The sequence below is a fragment of the Daphnia magna genome, linkage group LG2, assembly GCF_020631705.1.
Source record: "Daphnia magna isolate NIES linkage group LG2, ASM2063170v1.1, whole genome shotgun sequence".
Classification (NCBI taxonomy): Eukaryota; Metazoa; Arthropoda; class Branchiopoda; order Diplostraca; family Daphniidae; genus Daphnia; species Daphnia magna.
In genome coordinates, this window is record NC_059183.1 from 6,366,272 (window position 1) to 6,389,685 (window position 23,414).

Here is a 23,414-nt window from a genome sequence, read left to right on the forward strand (position 1 = left end):
CATGTACGCCCGTTTGACAAATCGATACTCGATACTCTGTTAAGCCCTCCCATTTTACTCTACCCGCCTACAAATTGTCCATTTCAGCCCCCTATTTCGTAAAAATGACATAACTCTCTATTTTTCATTTCTATTGCAAATATTTCAATATAAATGAATAAAATATTGAATAAGCAGTCTACCCATATTTTTTTAAAATTTATTTTATGTCTTTTTATGAGGAAAACTGGCAGTGTCCAATCTCACACCGTCCCTGTCCAGTTTCGCCCCGTCGTTTAAATAAAAACTAAAAAAAAACGACTTCATTAAAATCCTTATAACTCGTTTATTTTAAGATTTAAAAATTACAAAAAAATTGTGGAGTTACCCAAGAAGGTGCTGCACCATTAACTAAAAATAAATATTAGAAAAAGAACATAGAAATCTAAATAAAGAGGAAAGAAATTTTTTGTCCAGTTTGACCCCGTTCTCCCCTATACGGATAAAAAGTGAGTTGTGCTTTTAAGTAAAAACTTTTCACTGGATAAAAAGATAACATTTTTATAATCGAATTTCAGGAAGAAAGGCAAAGCTTGGTTTGGTGATAAACTTATAGTTTCTAGCGAAAATGCAAAGAAAGTTAAGGATGAAATTAATCTCGTGAGACCTCCCGGAAAAAACACAATAAGCAGTAAATGTGGAAATTCTCAGTTTCTTGCAGCCAGAGAAGTTTCGACCAAATACAAGAAATTGGAAGCAACAGGAATTGTTATGGCTTCTTGTGGTCACGACGTTGTTCACACTGCTGTCGAAATGCGCGAGGGAGAAACATTTAGAGATACTTTTGCAGCGCATATTAAATGCAGGGATTTTAATGCAAAGTTCTTGATCAACGACGTCATTTGTCAATATTGGGATTTTGCGAGAAATATAGGATTCCTTTTGCCAAAATACAAGTATCTGACGGAAAATATGAGTCCGTTTTTGTCGTATGTGCATGGTCAAGCGCACGGCTGGTATTGTCAAGTAACTGAATTAATTCAATAGCATGAAAACTTTCATTTATTTTTTTTTCACTTTATTTTTTGTAGGTTCTATATTTTGGCCACTGGAAGGAAGGCGCATGTATGTTGTTAGGGGAAGAAACAGAACGCGTTTTTTCGATTTATGGACCATTCCAAAATTCAACCAAATGCATGAGCGAAGGAAGTAATGTTGCATAATGGGTTATATTTCATTTTTTACTTAATATTAATAGAATTTGAATCTTTAGACTGGATTGACTTTTTCACTTGTGCAGGCTTCTATATCAATGAAAGAAAAGAGTGGAACATACCACGAATAATAACAATTAGAATGTTCAAGGTAGTTGGGGAGATGTGTGTAACAAAAATCTGTTAAAGGTGATATCGGCTTTAATTTTTAGGCTGTTGCTGGACTGAAATTCTACACAGCTCGTTTCCAAATGTTGTTTGATGCAAACCAGTTGACCGAGGAAGATTTGCCATCCATTCAAGAGGAACTGATAAAAGAATCTTTCGAATACAGTATGCATACTGTAAATAAAATATATATCATTCTTAATTCTTAATTATGTTTCCTCATCTACTTCATAATCAGAGAGTGGATCAAAGCGGAAGACTACAACCGATATTTCCACACTACAAGATGAGTTAGAATGGTTACATTACGAGTGGATAAATGTAAAAAACAGAGTGTCTGCCGTAGCAGGTTTGTTTTACGTTATTTAAATATTTCACTACTGTCATAATTACCATCGTTTTAACCAGAGGGGTGTAAATGGAGAACGAAGTTGAGGAGGAAGCAAGGGACCTTATACGCTTCAGCAGAGAAAAAAATATTGGAAATCAACAAGCTGATCACAAAAACTCGCCCCAAAACCGCCGAATTTGTGAATCAAGATCTTGAAGAAACTCCTCTTGAACTCATTACCATAGAACATTTTGAAGAAGGTCAAGATCTTGAAGAAACTCCTCTTGAACTCATTACCATAGAACATTTTGAAGAAGGGATTTTCCCTTGGGAACCAGCTAGCCTAAGTACAGTATCCTCCACAAAAAAGAGGCACCCCCCCCGGTAGCCCAAAAAATAAAAATTCCTTGTGAGCGCTAGATGGCATTGTTTTTCATTGCACAATACAAACAAAAAAAGCATGCAATTTTTTTTGTTTGTTTTGACTGCAAATGCCAGACGGTTGCCATGATTTCAATATTTTTGCTGCGAGCAAAATATGAAAAACGGAGAATTTGAGAAAAAAGTCGGGGAAAGGCTAACCTCTGAATTGTTACCTTTCCCCCAACCCGACTTTTTTCTCAAGTTTTCCGTTTTTCATATTTTGCTCGCAACATGAAAACTTATTGGTGACAGACGAAAAAAATTATAGCATTTGGAAAATAAATCTAAGAAAAGAATGCAACAAATTTTTTTTTGAAAAGAGAATTTATTCAATTTAAACCAACTGATAAATGAAATTAGTTTAATATTTCGTCCACCAGCCGTTAGCTTCAATGCATAATTGAAGTCTTTTGGTCATTGAAAGCGCTAGTTTTTCACGATAAGCGTGATTATCAGTAAGATTTTGCCAAGCGGTCTGTGCATGGGCAAAAACTTCTTCTTTGTTTCGGGAATCTTTCGCGTCGAATTCACGCACAATATCCCCCCACACGTTTTCAATGGGATTTAAATCGGGCGAGCGGGCAGGCCACGGGAGAACCTCGATCCTTGGATGGGCAGCAAAGCAAGCTTTTATTACCCTTGCTGTATGGATAGGGGAATTGTCTTGAATGAAAGGGATGGTTTCTTCCGGCCCATAAGTTTCATTGATCCAGGGCAGGAAATTGTTCTCTAGGATCTCAAGATATTTTTCTTTCGTAAATCTGCCTTCTATCGGAATTAGTGGGCAAGACCCAGCGGCAGAAAAACAGCCCCAAACAGGCATTGTCTTGCGTCCACTTCTATTAATTGTCTGGATATGCTCCCGTTGAAATCTCGTGCCCTTTTTCCGGTAGACAAACACTCTACCGCATTCGTCAGACCTTTTTGGAATAGTGAAATTTTTTAAGATAACATTACCGTAACGTAATTTTAATAATAATAATACCCGAAAGTTTTTTCATCAGAGAAAACTACTTTTGACCAATACACAGGGTCCTTATTAATAAACTCCGCCGCGAAATTCAAACGATTTTCCGCGTTGCGCTGCGTAAGATCGCACTTTTTTGCGGCCACGCAAGCAATAATGCCACGATTTCTTAGACGACGACTTATCGTTTGGGAACTTACAGGTATTGCGAGGGAATCTAAGCAGAAAAAATGGGTCTGATGAAGCAAAAAAAAAAAATTACGCTACCCTAACCTGCAATAACACTAGCCTTAACAATAGGGTTAGCAGAGGCAAAACGCACTATTGCGTTATCTTGCTGGAGTGTGGTTTTTCTCTTTAAGCCCGTCCCTCTTTTTCTTTTGACATTTTCTTCTTCAGAAAAACGATTTTGCCACCTTTGGACGGTTGATCTTGAGCAACCAACTAAATTAGCGATTTGCGCTTGGGAATGCCCGGCTCTAGTCAAACCAATTATTTCCCCACGCTGTGCTTCACTTAGGTTTTTTGGTTGATTTGCACGATACATTTTAAAGAAGCACCGCTATTCTAATCACTTTTTCTAGTCACTTTTTCTAGTCAATTTTCCTAGTCACTTTTTCTAGTCAATTTTTCTACTCAATTTTTCTAGTCACTTTTTCTAGTCAATTTTCCTAGTCACTTTTTCTAGTCACCTTTACTTATTTCTAGTCTGAAATAGTCTGTCACTTAAACAATAGCTTTTCATTTTTGAAATCACACAGCTTCAAAGGGTTGCCATGGTTTCCAATAAGTTTTCATGTTGCGAGAAAATATGGAAAACGGAAAACTTGAGAAAAAAGTCGGGTTGGGGGAAAGGTAACAATTCAGAGGTTAGCCTTTCCCCGACTTTTTTCTCAAATTCTCCGTTTTTCATATTTTGCTCGCAGCAAAAAATATTGAAATCATGGCAACCGTCTGGCATTTGCAGTCAAAACAAACAAAAAAAAAATTGCATGCTTTTTTTGTTTGTATTGTGCAATGAAAAACAATGCCATCTAGCGCTCACAAGGAATTTTTATTTTTTGGGCTACCGGGGGGGTGCCTCTTTTTTGTGGAGGATACTGTACTTTACCCAAATCATGTATCTTCAGTAAAGAATAATTTATTAGTTTAAATATTACGATAGGGCCGTATAAGGAAAAATTTAAACTCGTCGACTGTTGGCATAAGCGGAAAAGAAACAAGGAACAAATTGAGCTTTCGTTCCTGGAAATGTCACAATTCATCACTTCTGTTGGTTGTAGCATCAACTCATTAACCATTGAAATAAATGAGCTAAAACACAAACTTTCCACTGATGAGATCCTGCTTGCTCACATATTTCTAAAGGCTCAGGAAATTAGGCGATTAGAAGACCTCCGAGAAGTTGCATTAAGTTACGCAAAATTTTACAGGAAAGATGTAGTAGCGGAAGAAGTTCCACAATTTCTAGACGATGAAGAGAATGATGATGAAATACAAGAGGATGATGATGAAATGGAAGAGGAGGAGGATAAAATGGAAGAGGAGGAGGATGAAATGCAAAAGGGTGAAGCTGAAGGATTAATTACTCAATAATATTGTCAACCTAAGAATGTGTGCATTTGCGTTTTTTTTAATAAACAGAAGTTTGCAATTAAATCTTAGTTGTCACATCGAATCACTTGGGCATTATACAAGATTAGCATACAGTTAACGGTAAAAAAGCTTGCGTAAAGCGACATATTAAGCAGAATTAATAAAATATAAAACCTGAAAATGTAGGTAAGCGTTTCGTTTTGTCGATCTGGTACAGCTCGCGCCAAATCTGCGCCAAATAGCCACCAAGAAGCTGGTTTTATTTAAATTTAGGGGTAAATAGCTAATCAAAAATAGTTTTAATTAGTGAAAAAGATAGACAATATAAAGGACAACAACATATTGAAAATTGAGCAACTTTCTTTGGCTTATAAGGTACGAATAGGGGTAAAAACGCCAGCCGCAGAGCGCGCGGAAGTAAAATATCTTTTGCCGTTGATTACACATAAGTGTGTACATATAAGGCTGATTCTGACTGCATATTTAGATTCAACGTAAAAAGTTGAGTCTATGATGTAATTTTCATTCATTTTGGCGGTAGCCTGCGGGAGTTATTAGTTTACGACTTGTTTTTTTTTAAGGGAAAAAGCGCAGCAACTCGCATACGTTATCAGGGCGGACTTTTTTTCGGAAAAAAGTTTGATCTCAAAAAATTAAATCCCGCAGGCTACCGTCAAAATGAATGAAAATTACACCCTATACTCAACTTTTTACGCTGAATCGAAATATGCATTCAGAATCAGCATAATATGTACACACGTATGCGTAATCGACGGCCAAAGAATTTTTACTTCCGCGCGCTCTGCGGCTGGCGTTTTTACCCCTATTCGTACCTTATAAGCCAAAGAAAGTTGCTCAATTTTAAGTATGTTGTTGTTCTTTATATTGTCTATCTTTTTCACTAATTAAAACTATTTTTGATTAGCTATTTACCCCTAAATTTAAATAAAACCAGCTTCTTGGCGGCTAAAATTCCAAGAAAATCACCTTCAGCCTCATTTTCGGCAGATTTCCCTGACGGGAATTTATTAAATTTCAGGTGAGATGTAAGCCCCTGACGATACGGTCATTTTTATGTAAAATTAACTCTTTTCCGTTGAGTTTTAAATATTTTAATAATTTATGAAATTTTATACCCAGATTGTTATGCCAGAAAAAGTGTAGTTTTCGGCCTTGTAAGTATCTTTTATATCGTAGGATCTAATTCAATTTTCAGTATGTTTAAGTAAATTAAATTCTCTATCTATTCCACCAACTGAAACTGTTTTGTAACAGAAAAATACCCCCAAATTTAGAAAAAAATGGTCTTACGGAGAGTCAAAATTCAAAAAAAGATCCTTTTGGGCCTCACGTTCGGCTTTTTAATATCAAGGGAATCTCTTCAATTTCTGATATGTAGTAACGCTGACCCCAGTGCGTGTTTTAACCTATAAGTCATATTTTTTCTAAGCATAATTTTATTCATATCCGCGTTAAAGTGAAAAACGGAGTTCGGCTACAAAGTCGACCTAACCGCCATTATCGGCTGCTCGAATTGCCGTGGGCTACTTGACGGGGAACAGGGCCAATAAGAAGACAGCCTTGGGGTTTCGACGGGGCTGTTCCAATTGATTCAGGAATACCACTTTCTTTGATTTTAATTGTACAAAAAAGAAAGTAAACTTAACTAGTATAAATTTCAATCCTTCTGGTTCATTTTTATTTTAACAGATCAAACGGGGTTTATCAACACAACAAATGCTTGAAAACACAAAAACAAATCGGAGATACGAGATCCGGGAAGTGAGAGGTGAACAAAGCGAGAATTAACTGATTAATGATTTTTGGTTTTTCTGTGTTTCGGTTTTCCTCTTTCACCAATCACCATCGTTGTAAAACTTTCTTCTTGCTGTCTAGTATTTGCAAAGAGGGCATACGTAGGGATCCTCTTTTTTGTAATCACTCTTCTTTATTTTGGCACACCTAAATGTAATAAAAAGAAAGGAATTTCGTATAACTTGTTGTCCGGATAGCGAGAATGGTCAAGTTCGGGTTAAAATGCCTGAAATGAAACCATCTATTGCAGTTGTCGCAACCAATCCAATCTTGATTCGGCTATTTTAAAGGACACACGATTAATTTAAATTCGAAAAAATACAATTTCGTCCTGGAAATTTATCCCTTAGAACAAAGGGAAATGTCACAAAACCCCATGTCGTACTCTTCTTCTGTCCTTTTTTTTAACGATCGCTTTTGTTTGGCGGGCATGGCGGGCAAGGCTGAGATTGAAGCTGCAGGTTTTGCTGAGGTTTTGGGTTTGACAGCAGGAGTTTTCGAGCTACGTCTAGAAACGGCAGCTGGAGCTACATTTTTGCCTCTAGAATTCTTTGAGGTGCCCATTCTAGGTTTTTGCCCAGCGTTCGCGGAGGGAGTAACTCTTTCCTTAGCGTCCACCGGAGTAAGAGTAGTTAATTCGATGAGTGAAAGCTGCTCCTGTCTACTCGGAGGAGGAGTTGGTGGAAACTCATCCGTCGCATCCGACACAGAAGTTTTCTGAAGACCATAGTTCTCAACGCCTGAAAATTATATCCAAAATTAAAATTGGTCCGATATGTACGATTCATGCTCATACTCATACCGATAGAAGGAAGACTTTTTTCAACAATATTTGCCCTTTCGGCAGTCGTAGCAGCAGGGTTCTTCTCGGCATGGGAATCCTTGGGTGCACCAGAAGCTTCATCTGTAGCGACATTTTTGTCTCCATAAATCTGTAAGGTGTCCACAGGCGTGAGGGCAGCGGTTTTGGAAGGAGATACGGATGTCTCATCATCGGCCCGAGTTAGATTAGTTGACTCAACCGGAAGCTGTTCCAGTCTAATAGAATGAGGCGGCGGACCGGAAGCAGAAGTGCTTTCAAGAACGTTGTTCCCGCCACCTTAATTTTCGTAAGAAATCAAAATCATAATTTATTTATTGGTCTGATGATGAGTATTAACCACTATCCATTTACCGCATGAGGGCGGAGAACTTTTTTCAGTTGGCTTTTCGGCAGACATATCCATAACTTCAGTAGGAGTGGTCTGGAATGCAGGAGCAGCAGCAGGGTACTCCTTGGCTTTGGATACCTTGGATTTACGGGAACCGAAACTTGGAGCGACATATTTGACTTTATAAGTCTGGTGTGGTTTTCTTAGCGACTGCCGGAGGGAATGTACTCTGCTGGCCCAGTGTGCTAGGAGACGGTGCTGATAGATCGCCCATGAAATCCAAAAGATGAGTTTCTTCAAAGGTTAACTCCTCCACCTTTAAAATTGTGTCGAAATCTAGAAATTGAACCAGTTTCAAGATTTTAAATGTTTTTGACTTTCCATTGTTCTTAAACTATTATCGACGACGGTGTTTTTACTTTGGAAAAGCTGCTTTTTTGCACCTATGTAAAAAATTGTAATTTCATTTCTATCAATTACACAATACATTCTAATGTAAACTTAAATTATTACCTTCTGTATTTTGGCGATGATCTGAAACTTTAAAGTTTGAGGTGCTGGTAAATGATGAGGAAGCAGCAGGCACAGTTTTGGAAGCTACATTAAAAGATCCTGATCTGGATCCCACCTTCTTTTGAATTTTTCTGTTGGTGTGTGGCAGCTGGCTCATTCGTTTAATTCGGGTGGCCTCTTTCCGATCATTCTCTTCTTGTTTTTTCTTTTGTTTCTCTGCACCACGCTGCTGCGCGATTGCCACAGCTTCTTCTCCCAGGGCGCTAATTAAGGGTTGAGAAGTCAAAGTTGAGTCACCAGAGGCTTCATCTTCCTCTTGTTTATTGATTTCATCATCTAAAAGGAAACAGTGGCGAAGACATTAATGTCAATTATAATCAAGATTATTTAAAAGAGTTTTGTCCATTAAAATAAAAATACAAAACAAAAAGTTACCTATAAACCAGCTGTTCGACAAAAGTTTCATATCGGTCTTCATCTTTTTCCCAGTGGCTGAGAAATTGACAAACTCTTTCATTCGTTCCCCATAGGCTTCAAAATGCCAACTCTTTTTTACCTTTGTCGGGGAATGAATGCCCACCAACATTTCAAGTTTGTACTTTTTTTATATCCGTTGAGCCTTTAACAACAAATAGGAAATCAATTATAAAAGATACACTTTAAAAAGCAATAAGCAATTACTTCTCTCTTAAATTGTAAAGTCACACGTCTCCTTGTTGGATCACTTAAACCATTTCCAACTCCCTTAGGACTTTTTCTTACATTTCCATGATCTGCTTTGATTGGTTTTTCTTGTACACCTGGTTCTACATATTCGTTCCCTACATCTTCCTCTCTGCTGTCAGAGCCTACATCTTCCTCTCTGCTGTCAGAGTCCTCCATTGTGATCAAACACTAACATAAAATAACGAAAACAATAGGAAAAAAGAAAATCTAAGCACGTGGAAATTGAGTGAGCTAGCTCAGGCGGGGGTGAGCTATTTACAAAAGCCCAGCAGACGCAAAAACATTAAATGCACCCTTCAGCCGCTAGGGGTACCGTACCGTTTACGCGCTCACCCCCGCCTGAGCTCGCTCACCCCCGCCAAACCTAGCTCACTTCTACTCGTGTTGTCTTCATTTTTACCCTCATACTAAGTTTTTGTTGTAAAAGACAAATCAAATTAAACAACACAGAAAAATTGAAGGCGAGAACGAGGAAAACCTAGGTGGGGAAACCTTTTAATGGCTAGAGCTACTTACGAAAATACGGAAAAAAGAGTCGTTTCGCAGTTTTGCCTATTTTTTAAAGTAGCTATTTAGATCTCAGATGCAGGATGTCATCTTCGCCAAACACGAAGACAAAAAGTAACAATTTCAAAGCACTGTTGAAATTTAAAACGCAGCAGTGAGCTAGCTCAGGCGGGGGTGAGCGTTTTATCAAAGCCTGGCAGACGTCAAAACACGAGTTGCGGCCCTCCGCCGCTAGGAACGCTGGAAATAGGGTGCCGTGTACGCGCTCACCCCCGCCTGAGCTCGCTCACTGCAACCCGTGTTGGTACAAGGCCTACTTAATGGTTAAGGCCTGTAAACATGTATCTACTGCCATGAAGGCGACAGGTGTAGCCAGAATTCCTATCCCTGCCCCTGTGAGAGCCAATAAGACGAAAAAGGGAGGCGAAGACTTTGCCATCTGGCGTTCAGAATCAAACTCGTTGAAAAATAAATATTGAGGCATGAAATGAAAAATAAACAAAAAATTAAGGGAAATTAGTTATGAAACGGATATATTTTTTACATGCATAACAATCAAATAAATATCATTCGTTCTATTTTCGAACCGGTGGAATGTACAGAAATCTTGTTTCAGCGTGTGTTCACGACTTAAACGGAAATAAAAAAGGTAGGGAACTGTTATTAAGGGTTGAGAATGGAATCAGGGAACGGTGTTAGAAGCTATTAGATGCACGGTAATTCCTCGATGCGCCTTAAATGTGCCGAGTGAAGTAACTGCAAAGCAAGGTCGTCCAAGGGAAAGGCAAATCCGTCCCTCAATCACAAGACGATATAACTCTCGCAATGACTGGAAAGATTTATCAAGTTGGCAATCAGATGAAGTAGGTGGCCGTGCGGAAGAAAAAACCCTGTCATTAATGAATTCCGATAAACAAAAACAAATTAAGACATGCAAATTTACTTCAATTGCTGAGAAGAGAGAGGGCACTACTCAATATTATTTCAAAACTTAAAATCTCATAAACAACATTACCTCTATTGTTTTTACAGACTGTGGTGGCCTTTTCTATCCCACAGTTGAGTTTGTGTCAAGGCTGTGGACGGTGTATCTATTTGTAAAGGAGTGCCTTTGACAGATGTCAAGCTCGACTTTCATGTTGAAGGGCCTTGTTGAATTCCTTCTGCCCCATCTGGAGACATGTAACACTTTTCTCTGTGAAATCGCTCGTCCTGGTGAAAATAACAAAGCATTAATTGAAGTTATTTTGAGAAAATTTTTGAAACCAATTTTGTCTAACAAGAAAAAGTTGCGTTTAAGTTTAAATAAGAAGACCAGTACCTTTGGTCCAGCCAATAAGGAACGTAGGGCCAGAACACTGAAACAATAAATGAAACTCAAATTCTGCAGCATTTTCTATTTCTTAAATTTAAATAACAAAATGCTTACCATTATTTGGCTGAAGACGTCAAACGTTAGTCCCAACCCCCATTTTCTTTCTATCTTCCCATCCTTACGAGGTGGCATTTTTGAACGCCAGACGGCGAAGTCTTCGCCTCCTTTTTTCTTCTGATTGGCTCTTGACTGGGGAAAGGATAGGGAATTTTGCAAATCCTCTCGCCGTCATAGGGGAACATTCAAGTTTACAGGCCTTAACCATTAAGTAGGCCTTGGTTGGTAATCCATGACTCTGGCCTTGGTTTATGTAAGATTGTTATGCAATGGTTCTTAAAACTTGACGATTATTTTGTAAACTTCTGAAATGGCAGCCCGTGTTGCAGCGTCCGCTACAGTACGCGCAATTAAAGCAAGAAAACCGTTTCCAACCCGTGCTGCCCTTGTTCTTGTAAGTATGCTTTCAAGGATGAAGTGTTGGACGTAATATTCCACTGTTCCATGTGTATATAATTGGTAATGCATTTAAAATGGTACTAACTACGTAAATCGTATGTTTGGGCCTCTGTTTTGGGTGACGTTATACACAGACTCCTAGTGCATTGAATCGAGTGAAACAACTTACTGAAGGCAAAGATGATCACGTGAGTTTTCATTTTATGCTGTTAGATACACATTTTATTTGTTTTTCTTAAATTTTATCCAGGTTGGTTTAAGGATAGGTGTGAAGCAGCGGGGTTGCAATGGCTTTAGTTACACTTTAGATTTTGCAGCACAAAAAGACAAATTTGATGAAGAAGTACTTCAAGATGGTAATATTAAGCTTCTCACAAACAAGGAAAACAAACATTGTATGTAATTGCACTCTTAGGAGTTCGTATTTTTGTTGACATCAAAGCGCAACTTCATCTTCTAGGAACAGTAATGGATTATGTTGAAAATGAACTTTCATCAGAATTTGTATTCAATAACCCCAACATCAAGGGAACATGTGGCTGTGGAGAAAGTTTCTCTGTGTGATAAAAATGATTTGTAGAACCTTAATTGACTGTACATATTTAAAGGGTTAGTACATACATAGATGATAACAGCAATACATAGTCAAATACCTGGGCTCTTTAAATTTTAAAAAATACATATATATACTGATCCGACGGCAAATATTGATACACATATGATGTGATAATCTTTAGGAAAGGAAGAACGACGCGATTACTATCGAGAGGAAGATTCTGCGTATTCGTGAAGACCATAACGTTCGAGATATTGCTGGGACGACATACTCATTTCTACTGATTTTGAAGTCTTAAATGTATAATCTAATGTCTTGTTTTCAACGGGCTTCGATTGTCCAAGATATTTCTCTGCCAAACGCTCCATTTCCACACTTTGATCCGTTTCCTTACGTGCATCCCAGGCATAGCTTTTGGCGTTCGAACGAGGATAATATACTGGGTTACGTGGAGTACTAAAATGACAAGACAAAACAACTTTAGCACAACACCAATTTAAAAATTTCAGAATAATCTATCACTTCAATGCAAATGGATTGATGAAACTGATTCCAAGTTCTTGTACTCGCTGCATCGTTACTTTGCGAGTAGGATTTTCCGGGAACATGTCGTGAAACACATGCCTTTCTGGTGTCTTATTCTCAACATTCATTTCCGGAGCTTTTTCCATCAGAGGTTTTCTGCCATTACTTATGTTGGCTTGTGCCAATAGCTTTTGAACATGTTCCATAACATTCTCACATGATTCAGTACTTTCATCCAACTGGTCTGATACAGATTCTTGATAGTCTTGCATATTTACCACAAAGGAAGGCTGAGGACTTGGTGGTTGTTCTACAATAGTTTCAAGTTGGAGATCTCTGAAAGTTAATGTTATCTCTGTACGATCCTGTTGTTGGCGTGCAGTAGGAGAACCACTATTGGATTGGGGGAAAAATCTGGCAGATGGATGACACTTGGGACTTTGAACATCAAAATATGATGATGTTTGGGTGGCTCCATTAGCTCTTTGTTTATCACCTAATTGGTCTTGTAGTCTTTCTTGATATTGAAGAAGCTGTTTAACTTGTTTCTGGAGGAGATTGAGCTGCCTATTCTGATCTTGAATGAGTTCTTTGATTTCTGGGTCAATGGATGGAGACATGACAATACCAGTGGCATTTAGCGGTGGTGTTTTACAACCACATGGTGATGTATTTTTTGCCCAGCTGTAGAATTGTAATAGAAAATGCATTCAAGTTTTGATAATATTTGTTGAATTTTACCTTGTAGTCTTTTTTAGAACTGAAAGTGGAGTCAGTTGAGGAATAAAACCTGGACTTTTGACAGGTGAGGTTTGAGCAACGGTAGCTCGTGGTTGGAAGGATTCTTTAAAATTGGTTAATACATCTTCGGAGTACAATGATGGTTCAGACACTTGGGGTGGAATTTCCAAACCCTGAAAGTTCAAAAAGAAAAACCAGCAATAGGCTTTATGTGTTATAAAAATTATCTATATGTTTTAATTTACCCGATTAATTAGGAAGGGCCTTGGTAATCTAGGTTCGTTAATACTCATGCTCGAGTCACCTAACTCGTTATCGGATGTGAACATTTTCAAATACACTCTAGTCAGCTGAAAATAAATACGAATCAGACTAACTGAAACTAGATTTTAATTGTTTTAATTGCTTTAATATTTTTTTAATGGCACTGATCTGGTAGTTAAGAACGAAAAAAAATGGAATTGTGGGTGTAAATTTCAATTCTCAACGGCTGATAGAGGGACGAAATCCAAACGGAGAATTCAAATGCCCGAGTATTGAATTCGTAGTATGAAATAAAATCACCAGGTGGCAGGACAACTTGTCTTCCTACTGAACTCATTAAAAGTGCTCTTCTCGATGAATCGTGATTCCAGCTTGGAACTACCTCTAAAACCGGTAAGAAAAGTTCATCATCGATGAAATATAAATAGATAATGTATTCAAGAACATCAGTTGTGAATCAGAGTGTATAGTTGAATCGGATAATGGGTGTTCGTTTTCGTCTGCAGTGCTCGATAGTGCGCAAGCTCAGTGAAAGAAGAATGGCGGCCATTTGCCAGAGGGTGATAAGTTCTGATTGTTGGGGACCTTTGAATGTTAGCGCCAAAGCAGTTGAAATTTGAAATCTTGCTCCTCAAACTATTGCATTTCTTTATCATGAGTAGGGGAATTAGTAAATTGAAGTTTGACAAGTCGAACAATCATTGGATGAAGGCGGCATCACTAGAAAGCCATCCATCCTTTTTGTGTGCACCATTTGTTCACACAAGTACAACCGAACACATCTGGCAACTTGCTTGCTATTTCTGTATCGGCTCTGTTTCTATATATAAACGCATTCGGCCGCCTCTAAATTTCTTACACGTATGCCGTAAACGTCTTGCCCTTTTAAACATTACATCATCGTCAACAAAATCAAGCCTTCTAATTTTAAATGATTAAATACGGTAAATGGTGTTTGTGTCTATATCAGTATTTCGTGAATACATCAAATGATGCGTGAAATGAAGTGCCTGACAAATATTTTGAAAGGGTATGCACGTACCCCATGTCGGGCTGACGACTCTCTTCATCTGGTTCAAGCAGATGAACGATGTACGTAAATTTAAAAAAATCGAGTCTCTCCATCAAAAGAACTCTGTGAAAAGGAACTTTACTTGTGTAAAGCTTTCACGGGAACATAGGATTTCGTCGTTGATCAAATAGAACTGGTCATACTAAACGTTTTTTTTTATAATTACAAAAGTTGCCTGTTTAAATTTAACATTTTTCTAAACGAGGGATGAAAGCGAAAATTGCCTGTCGCGTAATTTGGCCCTCCAGCGAATGTTATAAAGAAGTGGGGTGAAGAACGCTTGGAAAGCCCTTGTTTGAGAGGACGATAGGACTCTATCGAAGCCCGGACCGTGAATAGCAAAGATGGCCGTTGGAGGGAGGGGTTGGATGCTCGGCGATCGATCGAGGCCCGTTCACTGCTGCCGAATGAGAGGTGGAAGCGGGTGATAGAATTAAAGAGGGAACGAAAAGAAAGAGGGAAGAGAGAGAGTGATGGAATAACGTACTAGTCGGAAAGGAGTTTCGCCGAGTTTTATGTTTACCAGGGTACGACGAGTGTCAGAGGTTTGTTCGATAGCTTCTTGTAAAGTTCAAATACCGCCGATGAAAATTCATCACACCGTTAGCGAAGGTAAAAGATGTGCAATCAAACTCGACCACCTCTTGTGCTAACAAACAGCACATTGGCCAAGATTTTCACCGCGGGTCCCAGTCGTGGGTTCGTGCGCGCTTTTTTTTTTTGTTTTCTTTCCCTCTAGTGCGCAAGTGTATACCCTAACGCCATCTCGCCCCGTTTAATCTGGCCTAGACTATACTATGTTCAAGAAAGTTTTTTTTTTTTCCTATTTTGTGTTGTTTTGTTTTTTTCGTTTCTTTGGGGAACAGGGAGGGAGAGGGTGGAAAAAGGGTGAGTGGGAGGGAGCTGCTGTTAGTTGGTTGGTTGGTTGGTTGGTTGCATCGATAGCCGGACAGTAGAGAATCTCTTCGACGTGGGGGTGAGGGAAAGTAAGAGAGGAGGAGGGAGTTGGTGAAACCAACGCAGTCTCACTGGCGTCGTTGCGAGACTCACGCAGGTGCGAGTTCGGTGGCGGCGGACGCAGACGTAGTGGACCGAATTGCGCTTGGACAAAAGCCGTGTCGTTTGCGCCGTCAACTCTATTCGATTACAGGTTTCCTCCTCTTTGCTTCATCTGCTTCGTCTTTTCGGTGTCATTTCGCTCTCTTTGTCGCACGTGTTTCGTTAGTTTACCCTGCCCTCCCAAAGAGAAACAAACAAAACAAAACCCAAAAAAAAAAAAAAAAATAACAAGTTTTCATTATGTCAAACGTTAAGATTCATTGGACTTTGCTGCCGAGCAGGGCCACTCACTTATTTCAATCGCATTCAGTGAAACATGTAAGTCTTACGGCGTATAAGGTAGGAAAGTCCGCCAGGGTTTTTTTTTTTTTTTTCGTTCCTCGTCACTTGTTATCGTTCGTCGTTTGTTTCGTACAATCCTTCGTTCGATGATCGCATCGGTGCGTTCAATACGCCAGTCAACCAGCGAGAGGGAGGAAGAAAAAAAAGGACGTAGCGTCGTGTTTATCGATCCAACGAGGGACCCCGTCCCGGGCACGTCACGAGTACGCTCCGCGCCAAGCCCAACTTCTGACAGCGCCCTCCCTTTAAGCTCTTGAACGATTTGCCTGGGGCTGGGTGGTAGTCCTCAGCCAGCATTTCCATCAGGAATCATATGATTGCTGCAGGGTCCTTGTCCCTTTAAAAAGGCAGTTTTTTTTTTTTTTTTTTCTTCATCTTTGCCCGATCCGTGCAAGGGTGGGGTGGTAAATGGGGAGGGAGAAAGGCCGCCAATGGAAAGCAGGAGTGTTTGGGTTGCGCCATTGTATACTTACGCGTTTCCAAGGCGACCGTATTGATATTTTCCTCCTACACTGACGGGTGCGGGTTGGTTCGTTGTGAGGGTGGGTAAAGGGGTCGTCCTTCCACTTTTCCATACGTTTTGTCATCATTTTTCGGGGAGGAGAAATGTTTTACAGGGCTACTTACGTTATCCTTTAAATAATTGTTTTTTTTTGTTTGTTTTGTTTTTTATTGGTGAAGGAGGGGGAGGAGGGGACGGAGGAAGAGATCTGTCGACCAAAAAAAAAAAAGGAAAAAAATTCCACCTCGTCGATGTACATTCAGTTCTAAGTTGGGAGATTGTTTGTTTTCATTGCTCCGTGTTGACAGTCAATGCGTTTGAGCCGGAGCTCGTCCTCACTGGCCAAATAGATGATCATCTTCGTCGTTGTTTTAATCCAGCGCCATTGCAACACAATAGACATTTATTTTGTATAGACAAAACCGAAATCTTTGTTTGGATCGTCGACTCCGGTTTGATTTAGATTTGTTCTGTTTTTGTTTTTGTGTATTGCCTTTAGTTTCACCGAGTGATTTCGTCGTCCATCATCTTCCTTCTGCATCACCTAGACGTCCGTGTGTGTCATCGACAGCATACTGGACATAGCCAATTGAACCGCCTAGATGGTGGTGAAAATGACGAGCAGTAACGGCGGAAGCCTGGCCGTCATGGCCGGCTCGGAGGCCGGAAATGGTAGCAGTAGTGTCGCCGATGTTGACGGAACAGACGCCGCCGTCGAGGCTTGTTCTGGTGGACGCATTGAAGACGATATTGCCGATCATTCTGACGACGAGCAAGGTGCCGATGCCGCTTCAGATGATTCAGATTCCATGGATTTCGACGACGATGACGACGATGACGGATCAGATCTCATGTCCAATACGACGCTCGGCGATGACATAACCGCCCAGCTCGCAGCCGCTGGTAACCCATTATTTTTTTTAAATATATTTTCGATATGACCTTTGGATTTGTACGATAATTCTGTTGTTTTCTGAACGTTAGGTCCTGTTGGTATGGCAGCGGCTGCAGCCATAAACTCGTCCAAAAAGAGGAAGCGACCCCACTCGTTTGAAACGAATCCATCCATACGTCGGAGGCAACAGACGAGGCTTTTACGTAAACTCCGCCAGACGATTGACGAATATGCAACTCGAGTCGGACAACAAGCCATCGTCTTGATCGCTACACCGGGCAAACCGCAGAACAATTTTCGCGTCTTTGGCGCCAAACCTTTAGAAGATGTTGTTAAAAATGTGAAATCCACCGTTCTTCAGGTAAGTCATCCGGTTGACACGGTCATTTCTCCCTTCTCCTTTGCGTGTGTGTGTGAGTGTGTGTGTGAGTGTGTGTGTGATCGCTTTGTCATATAATATGTGAATTTAATTCCTACGTGCAGGATCTGGAAACGGCTTTGGCGCATCACGCTCCACCACCAGCTCTAGACGATCCGTCTCTCTATGAATTACCTCCGCTAGTCATCGACGGAATCCCTACACCAGTCGAAAAAATGACGCAAGCCCAATTGCGAGCGTTTATTCCGCTGATGCTCAAGTTTTCCACCGGTAAGTGTTTTGGTTTGGTTTGGTTTGGTTTGGTTTTTTTTTTTTTTTTTAAGTTTCTAGAAGTCAACGTTCGGCTAAGGAACATATCGTTCTAGGTCGAGGAAAACCTGGATGGGGCAAAGAATCCACTCGACCACCTTGGTGGCCAGGAGAAGTACCTTGGGCCAATGTTCGAATGGATGCTCGCCCCGAAGACGATAAGCAAAGAGTAGGATCATTTCTTTTATGCGCATTCTCCACGTGTTGAACTGATTCATTCTGCTGTCTCTCCTGCATCGGCACAGGTGTCGTGGACGCACGCGTTGCGGCAAATTGTCATCAATTGCTACAAGTACCACGGACGGGAAGACCTGCTGCCCGCCTTCTCTGAAGATGCAACGGAGGAAACTAGTCGCCCTGCAAAAGTGATAAAAACCGAATCGGAAGCTGAACAACAAGCCGAACGGAGTGCTGATGTTGTTGCTCAACCACAACAGCAGCAAGAGCAACAGCAACATCAGCAACAACATCCACCAGCTCCACCACCATCGTCTCAGCCAGCTCAACATCAGCAGCAGCAGCAGCAACAACAACAACAACAACAACAACAGCAACAACAGCAGCAGCAGCAATCTGTGCAGCAGTTGGTGCAGACGAATTCGGCACCCAGTGCCCAGTACGCACCGACTGTCGTTCAAACGATCAGCAATCCTGACGGGACAGTGTCCATCATACAGGTTGGTTTCATTATAAAGATCCGATCGCATACCGATAATTGCCCAGTTGATTATTCTACGTTATTTCTTCGGTTGCTTCCGAATTTCCGCGTTGTGTATTAGTTAGTATCATTCCGTGTGGGTATTTATTATATTTACTCTCTTATAGTTATTATTATTTGATTTATTTTTTATTCTTTTCTTTCCTTCTTTCTTTATTTATTTATTTATTTATTTTTCTTCTGTTGTTGTTTTTTTATCACTCTCACGTTTGTTTCTTGTTATGTTCATGCATTAGTGGCAATGCTGATTATGTTCTCTTTTATGTTTCCAGTTTACCATCAGTATGATTATGACGTTTATCTGGCCGTTTGGTTGTGGCATGGCGACTTGGGTCGCTCTATCATTTATCAGTTTGAACTTGTTCTTATTGTTAGATACAGAACATAGGCAAGTGCGATTGGCCTTGTTGATTGGTTGGTTTCTCGACTTTTATCATCATTTCTATAACGAAACTTTGCCAAGCGTTAATAGATTTGACACGAAACTCACTGACACTTCCATTCGATTATTTCATGCAGGTCGATCCTCATTCATTCACTAATTCATTCTTCCAGGTGGATCCCAACAATCCGATCATCACGCTACCGGACGGAACAACGGCCCAAGTGGTTGCCACCCAGGGAGTGTCCACCGTTAACCAGTGCGACGACGACGATGGTGCCAACCACGATCAGCAGCAACAGCATCAGAATGACCGCAACCATCACCTCATGAACTCGAAACCGATGATTTGGCAGTTCGTCCCCACTTCGCAGATCACGGGTGTCACGTCTTCAGATGGCGTGACGACGCTCACCAATTCCGCCGACGGCACGACAGTCACCACTGTCGACTTGTCGGCCGTGACCGAATCCACCATCGGCCAAGAAGGCCAGCACCACATCCTTCTCACGGGTGAAGATGGCCAAAGTACGAACTGCATTCACATGAGAAATTTTCATTCTTTTTTGTGCTCCTTTCAGTGCTAATGAAATTTTATTTACGTCTTGTATTTTCGTAGCGTATCCGGTCAGTGTCTCAGGAATGATCACCGTTCCCGCCATGTATCAGGCTATGGTTGCCAACATCGCACAGATGGGTCAATCAGATGCTTCTGTTCAGGTATACTGATTGCAGCAGAATCGAAAATCTTATACCCCCCGTCCCCCCCATCCTTTTGTCGTTTCTTGCGATTTCTTTTTATTGCCACCAGTGAAAAGGAATGATATCAGCATGTTATTTATTTATTTTTATTAATTTTTTTTTTTTTGTTACTATTATTTATTTATTGATGTTTTATTCTTTTTTTTATTTTTATTTTTGTGCTTGTGTGTATGTCATTTTTATTTTGAATTTTCTTTTTATGGGGCGCAGGGGCGCCGTGAGCCGCCACGTCTTTTGGTAAAACACGACGATTCCTGAACAGCTTTGATCGCCCGGGAGCATTTGTCGTTTTGTTTCATCTAATGAAACAAAATCAAACAAAACCCAAACAAAAATAGTAATAATATTCTAAACGAAGGACACACCGAAAATTGGTTGAATGCGTACGATTTCCCAATGTGAATTTGATTCAATATTTGTCTCACATTTTTCATTTTTTTTTTTTTTTTTTTCCTTTTTTGCACGTGTGTTCAAACTGGTCTGTTTGTATCGTATATTTATGTGTTTTTTTGTTTTTGTTTTTGTGTTTTGTTGTCTGTTTATTTAATTTGTGTTAATTGGGCTTCGACGCCCTGTGGTAAATCAGTCACAGCTTGGCGACCACAACGACCAAGGTTATACTAGTCTAGTCACATCAACGCGGGGAAACAGTCAAGCAAGTCACAGCAAAGCTAATGCAATCTTTCGCGAACAAGCCGATTCGCCGTAGGCCATAACTTATTTATCCATAAACGAAGAAGAAGAAAGAAACAAAAAAAAACAAAACATGCAATATTTGAAATGATTGTAGAACATGCAATTGTAAGTCTCCTGTCCGTGTGAGTGGTAAAGCGTTTTTTTTTTTTGGTTTTGTTTCTTTGTTACAACGATTTGCAGTCGTTAAGTCATGAAAGTGTGACTTAAAAAAGGAGAGCTTTACATCCGTGTTTCTAACCCCCCCTGAAAAGAATAGCTTTCCTAAAGGCTAGTTCTTCACTTATGGAGGTCTACGTACGCAGCCTACGTCGCGTTGTCTTAAAATACTTCATAATAAAAAGTGTAAACATTCGATCGTCAGTGTTCTGTATAGTAATTATGGATCGTAATAGTGGCCATAGAGTACTTGTTCCTTTCAACGTTACCCTTTGAATTGTCTCCTTGTTCAGAAAACATTTGAAGACAATGACCGTATTTATTATTTATGTGATGCTAATGGCACTCCCCCCTCGGCGTCAGTCCTATAATTCGAAGGTTTAATTTAATTCTGGGTTCATTTCCTCCCTTGTTTGTTTTGTTTTCTTTTGTTTTTTTCTATTCTTATTTTGGAATGTTTGTTGGATTTTTGTTTTTTTTGTTTTTTTCCTCGAGAATTCGATATCTTTTCCTTTTGTGCTGCCCCTTTGTTACATCGTTGCAAATACATCTTGGTGTATTTTTGTTCTCGAATTGGCCATGAATTTGATTTATTGTTCTATTCATCCCTTTTCCGTGCGTTTTCGAACCCTCCCGATTTCAATGCGAAAACGTCAATAGGTTGGGTCATTTGTCTTCCATTGTTGGGAATTCGAGGGGGAAACGTGATGCCCGTGTAGAACATCCCAGGAGCAAAGGGGTTGGATTGCGTCCGTGAACGCTCCACAGTCCGTTGGCGTTGCCATCATTTAAGCGTGGTGTTTATTTTTAATCGCGATATTTGCTCATTGTTATTGATCAGGTTTTGGGACCTTTAATATCGTCCCTACCGAAATCAGATTCTAATGGAGGAGATGATGGAGCCTTGGTGTCGACAACATCAACAGCTGGGACAGCAACCGGGGGAATGAACGTTGGAGGATTGGCCGTCACCCCCGTCCTAGCGCTAGGGCCGAACGGGACGCAGCAACACATTCTCCAGGTATTTGACATAAATCAATCTCGTACCACCATGTGGCTAACGGGCGACGGGCGAAAGGTGACGGCCGCGCCCATGGTGACTTCACAGCTTCTCGGTGAGGTCGACTCGTCCATTTTGGCATCGGCCATGCAACAAGTGACGTCTGGCGATGTGGTAGACCTTCAGGAAACTTCACCCTCTTCCAATTCCGAGTAGAAGGCACTTACCAAAAGCACTCCCGCATTTCTCTCTTTTTTTTTTCTTCTGCTGACCATGTATAGACCATTCACTTCTTGATATTGTATTATCGTTATCGTTTAATCTGTTTACGTAACTGGTGCATGTGTATGTATGTCTTGAACTATTCGATTCTTATTAAACATTGGCCGGTGAGCTCTATCGCTTCTCTTTTCCATAGCGATCGTTGAAAAACAAAACCAACAAAAACCAAAAAAGAAAAGACTGAGTTTAACATTTCGAATTTCTAGTTCATGTTTTGCGGTGATTAGCTTTTCCCACATGTGGATTCACGATTAGGTTTAGGGATGGATATTGTGACATCGTCAGCGAAGAAGACAAGCTCCAATTTCGTTATGTGTGTGTGTGTGTGTTTGTTTGATTTGACTGACGCAGATTGTTCTCGTTGTCGTATTGCAAAATAATTAGGCTCCTAAATCTCTTTGCTAACCTACTTATTAAAAGAGCTCAATTCGGGCATGATGATGTGACTCTTTCCCAAAACAGTTGACATACGAAGGCATTGTTTTCTAACCTGTACATAATAGGCTATACACTGTATTCGATTTCGATTTTCCCTCCTGGACGCTATAGTCACGGTCCCTATCCATCTCTCTGTTGGTTTTATCGGCCATCTTTTGCCCATGTTGTGTTTTTATCTGTGTGTATACGATTCGTGCTAATTTCACTTTATGCTCTTGCCTATACATTCTATTTCGCTATATTTGGCTGGCATTCCTTTCGGTTCGCCGCCCATTTTTTGTTGTATCGAACAATCATCTTCCCCATCACCGAGCACTTGTCAGCATATACACCGTCAGTGTAATACAATTTGTTCATTAACATTTCAGCCAGCATCACTTAATTGCTTTTACAGCCCAATTTCTTTGACGATCAGACGATCAGTTAGCCACCGTCTTAATGCATTCACTTTTCATTGAGATTTTAGGGGTTTGCAACTTTAAGACTAAGTGTACGAGGTTATTGTTCTGCGATAGTTTGATTGTGATTCAATTGTACGAGATTCATAAGTCTCTCATTCATTTTTACTACTTCAAAAAAAGAAATAATGGGCGGAAACCGGTAAAAAAAATGTCAAATTCCAATTGCCGACGATCACAAAACACCGAATAAGAAGAAAAAACATTTGTTTTATTGAATTGTTAGTTGCATATAGTTGCGAATTACATTTTTGTTCTACTTAATCCACAAAATACGATCATCAGCACCAGTTTGTGTTCTCCATATTTTTTTTATTGTTACAAATATTTTTCTAGGACATATAGTACGCTAGTTTTTAGTGCAAAATGTTTTTGGCATGGCGTCGTACTCAAACTTTTCTTGAGTGTAGTAATAATCTTTGTTCGTACTAAAAGTGCATTACTGTTACGCTCTATAACGCAGAGCGGAGAATTTAAAGATTTAAAAATTGATAACAAATTTGTACGGATATTGAAAAAAAAAATCTTTTATTAATGTTAAGTATCGGGATTAAAATTTTTATATCGTAGTGAGAAAGAGTTTGTTTCTCTTTCGCTATGCCCTCCTCTGTTGAAATGTCCATTGACGTGCACTAGGCTCCACCCACAAGAAGTTTC

At 39.9% G+C, this 23,414-nt stretch overlaps 5 protein-coding genes and 1 long non-coding RNA gene across 17 annotated transcripts; 3 read left to right on the forward strand and 3 right to left on the reverse strand.

The window, feature by feature from the left end:
- Position 1: 1 nt before the first annotated feature.
- On the forward strand, positions 2–4,606 carry LOC123469854 (the record flags this gene model as incomplete). The annotated part of the gene is made up of 9 exons (XM_045169199.1): positions 2–7; positions 457–488; positions 558–1,005; positions 1,071–1,188; positions 1,253–1,344; positions 1,406–1,526; positions 1,600–1,710; positions 1,770–2,039; positions 4,248–4,606. Coding segments are annotated over exons 1-9 (1,557 nt in total), but the record flags the coding sequence as incomplete, so codon positions are not given.
- A 1,744-nt stretch (positions 4,607–6,350) lies between these two features.
- LOC116920945 (uncharacterized protein C01G6.5-like) lies at positions 6,351–9,039 on the reverse strand. Its single transcript, XM_045169200.1, is given in 9 exon segments — positions 6,351–6,640; positions 6,720–6,772; positions 6,839–7,233; positions 7,296–7,592; positions 7,668–7,846; positions 7,848–7,980; positions 8,158–8,493; positions 8,593–8,755; positions 8,920–9,039. Coding segments are annotated over 9 exon segments (1,746 nt in total). The 3' UTR covers positions 6,351–6,570.
- An 867-nt stretch (positions 9,040–9,906) lies between these two features.
- On the reverse strand, positions 9,907–10,961 carry LOC116918803. Its single transcript, XR_004391661.2, has 4 exons — positions 10,820–10,961; positions 10,712–10,748; positions 10,406–10,602; positions 9,907–10,280 (listed from the first exon to the last, which is right to left on the reverse strand). It is a non-coding gene; the product is annotated as an uncharacterized LOC116918803 (long non-coding RNA).
- A 34-nt stretch (positions 10,962–10,995) lies between these two features.
- Positions 10,996–11,875, forward strand: LOC123470223 (iron-sulfur cluster assembly 1 homolog, mitochondrial-like). Its single transcript, XM_045170245.1, has 4 exons — positions 10,996–11,216; positions 11,356–11,409; positions 11,472–11,577; positions 11,637–11,875. Exons 1-4 carry the CDS (start codon positions 11,133–11,135, stop codon positions 11,783–11,785), a joined length of 393 nt encoding a protein of 130 aa, XP_045026180.1. The 5' UTR covers positions 10,996–11,132; the 3' UTR covers positions 11,786–11,875.
- LOC116917066 lies at positions 11,707–13,506 on the reverse strand. Its single transcript, XM_032922430.2, has 4 exons — positions 13,289–13,506; positions 13,044–13,216; positions 12,300–12,986; positions 11,707–12,233 (listed from the first exon to the last, which is right to left on the reverse strand). Exons 1-4 carry the CDS (start codon positions 13,370–13,372, stop codon positions 11,981–11,983), a joined length of 1,197 nt encoding a protein of 398 aa, XP_032778321.1. The 5' UTR covers positions 13,373–13,506; the 3' UTR covers positions 11,707–11,980.
- Positions 13,507–13,613: 107 nt separating this feature from the next.
- LOC123470222 (DNA-binding protein P3A2-like) lies at positions 13,614–22,026 on the forward strand. Of its 12 annotated transcripts, none has more exons than XR_006643866.1 (10): positions 15,381–15,529; positions 16,782–17,185; positions 17,267–17,538; positions 17,661–17,826; positions 17,922–18,034; positions 18,111–18,542; positions 19,103–19,493; positions 19,585–19,685; positions 21,458–21,600; positions 21,658–21,800. XR_006643866.1 is itself a non-coding variant. In XM_045170241.1 (10 exons), exons 2-10 carry the CDS (start codon positions 16,885–16,887, stop codon positions 21,793–21,795), a joined length of 2,094 nt encoding a protein of 697 aa, XP_045026176.1. In that variant the 5' UTR covers positions 15,381–15,529; positions 16,782–16,884; the 3' UTR covers positions 21,796–22,026. The 12 variants fall into 12 exon arrangements, 11 of the variants coding, with proteins under 11 accessions (XP_045026170.1, XP_045026174.1, XP_045026176.1 ...); XM_045170241.1 differs by having other exon boundaries at positions 21,421–21,600; positions 21,658–22,026; XM_045170242.1 differs by having other exon boundaries at positions 19,139–19,493; positions 21,421–21,600; positions 21,658–22,026.
- Positions 22,027–23,414: the final 1,388 nt, after the last annotated feature.

Bases quoted from the DNA above. Each gene is read 5' to 3' on its own strand.
- LOC123470223 (XM_045170245.1), top strand. From the start codon at position 11,133: ATGGCAGCCCGTGTTGCAGCGTCCGCTACAGTACGCGCAATTAAAGCA. The intron at 11,217-11,355 runs GTAAGTATGCTT...CGTTATACACAG, and splicing joins CCCGTGCTGCCCTTGTTCTT to ACTCCTAGTGCATTGAATCG. The intron at 11,578-11,636 runs GTAATATTAAGC...TTGCACTCTTAG, and splicing joins TGAAGAAGTACTTCAAGATG to GAGTTCGTATTTTTGTTGAC.
- LOC116917066 (XM_032922430.2), bottom strand. From the start codon at position 13,372: ATGTTCACATCCGATAACGAGTTAGGTGACTCGAGCATGAGTATTAAC. The intron at 13,217-13,288 runs GTAAATTAAAAC...TTGAACTTTCAG, and splicing joins GGCCCTTCCTAATTAATCGG to GGTTTGGAAATTCCACCCCA. The intron at 12,234-12,299 runs GTGATAGATTAT...TTGTCATTTTAG, and splicing joins ATCAATCCATTTGCATTGAA to TACTCCACGTAACCCAGTAT.
- LOC123470222 (XM_045170235.1), top strand. From the start codon at position 16,885: ATGGTGGTGAAAATGACGAGCAGTAACGGCGGAAGCCTGGCCGTCATG. The intron at 18,543-19,102 runs GTTGGTTTCATT...TATTTCATGCAG, and splicing joins GGACAGTGTCCATCATACAG to GTCGATCCTCATTCATTCAC. The intron at 19,494-19,584 runs GTACGAACTGCA...GTATTTTCGTAG, and splicing joins CACGGGTGAAGATGGCCAAA to CGTATCCGGTCAGTGTCTCA.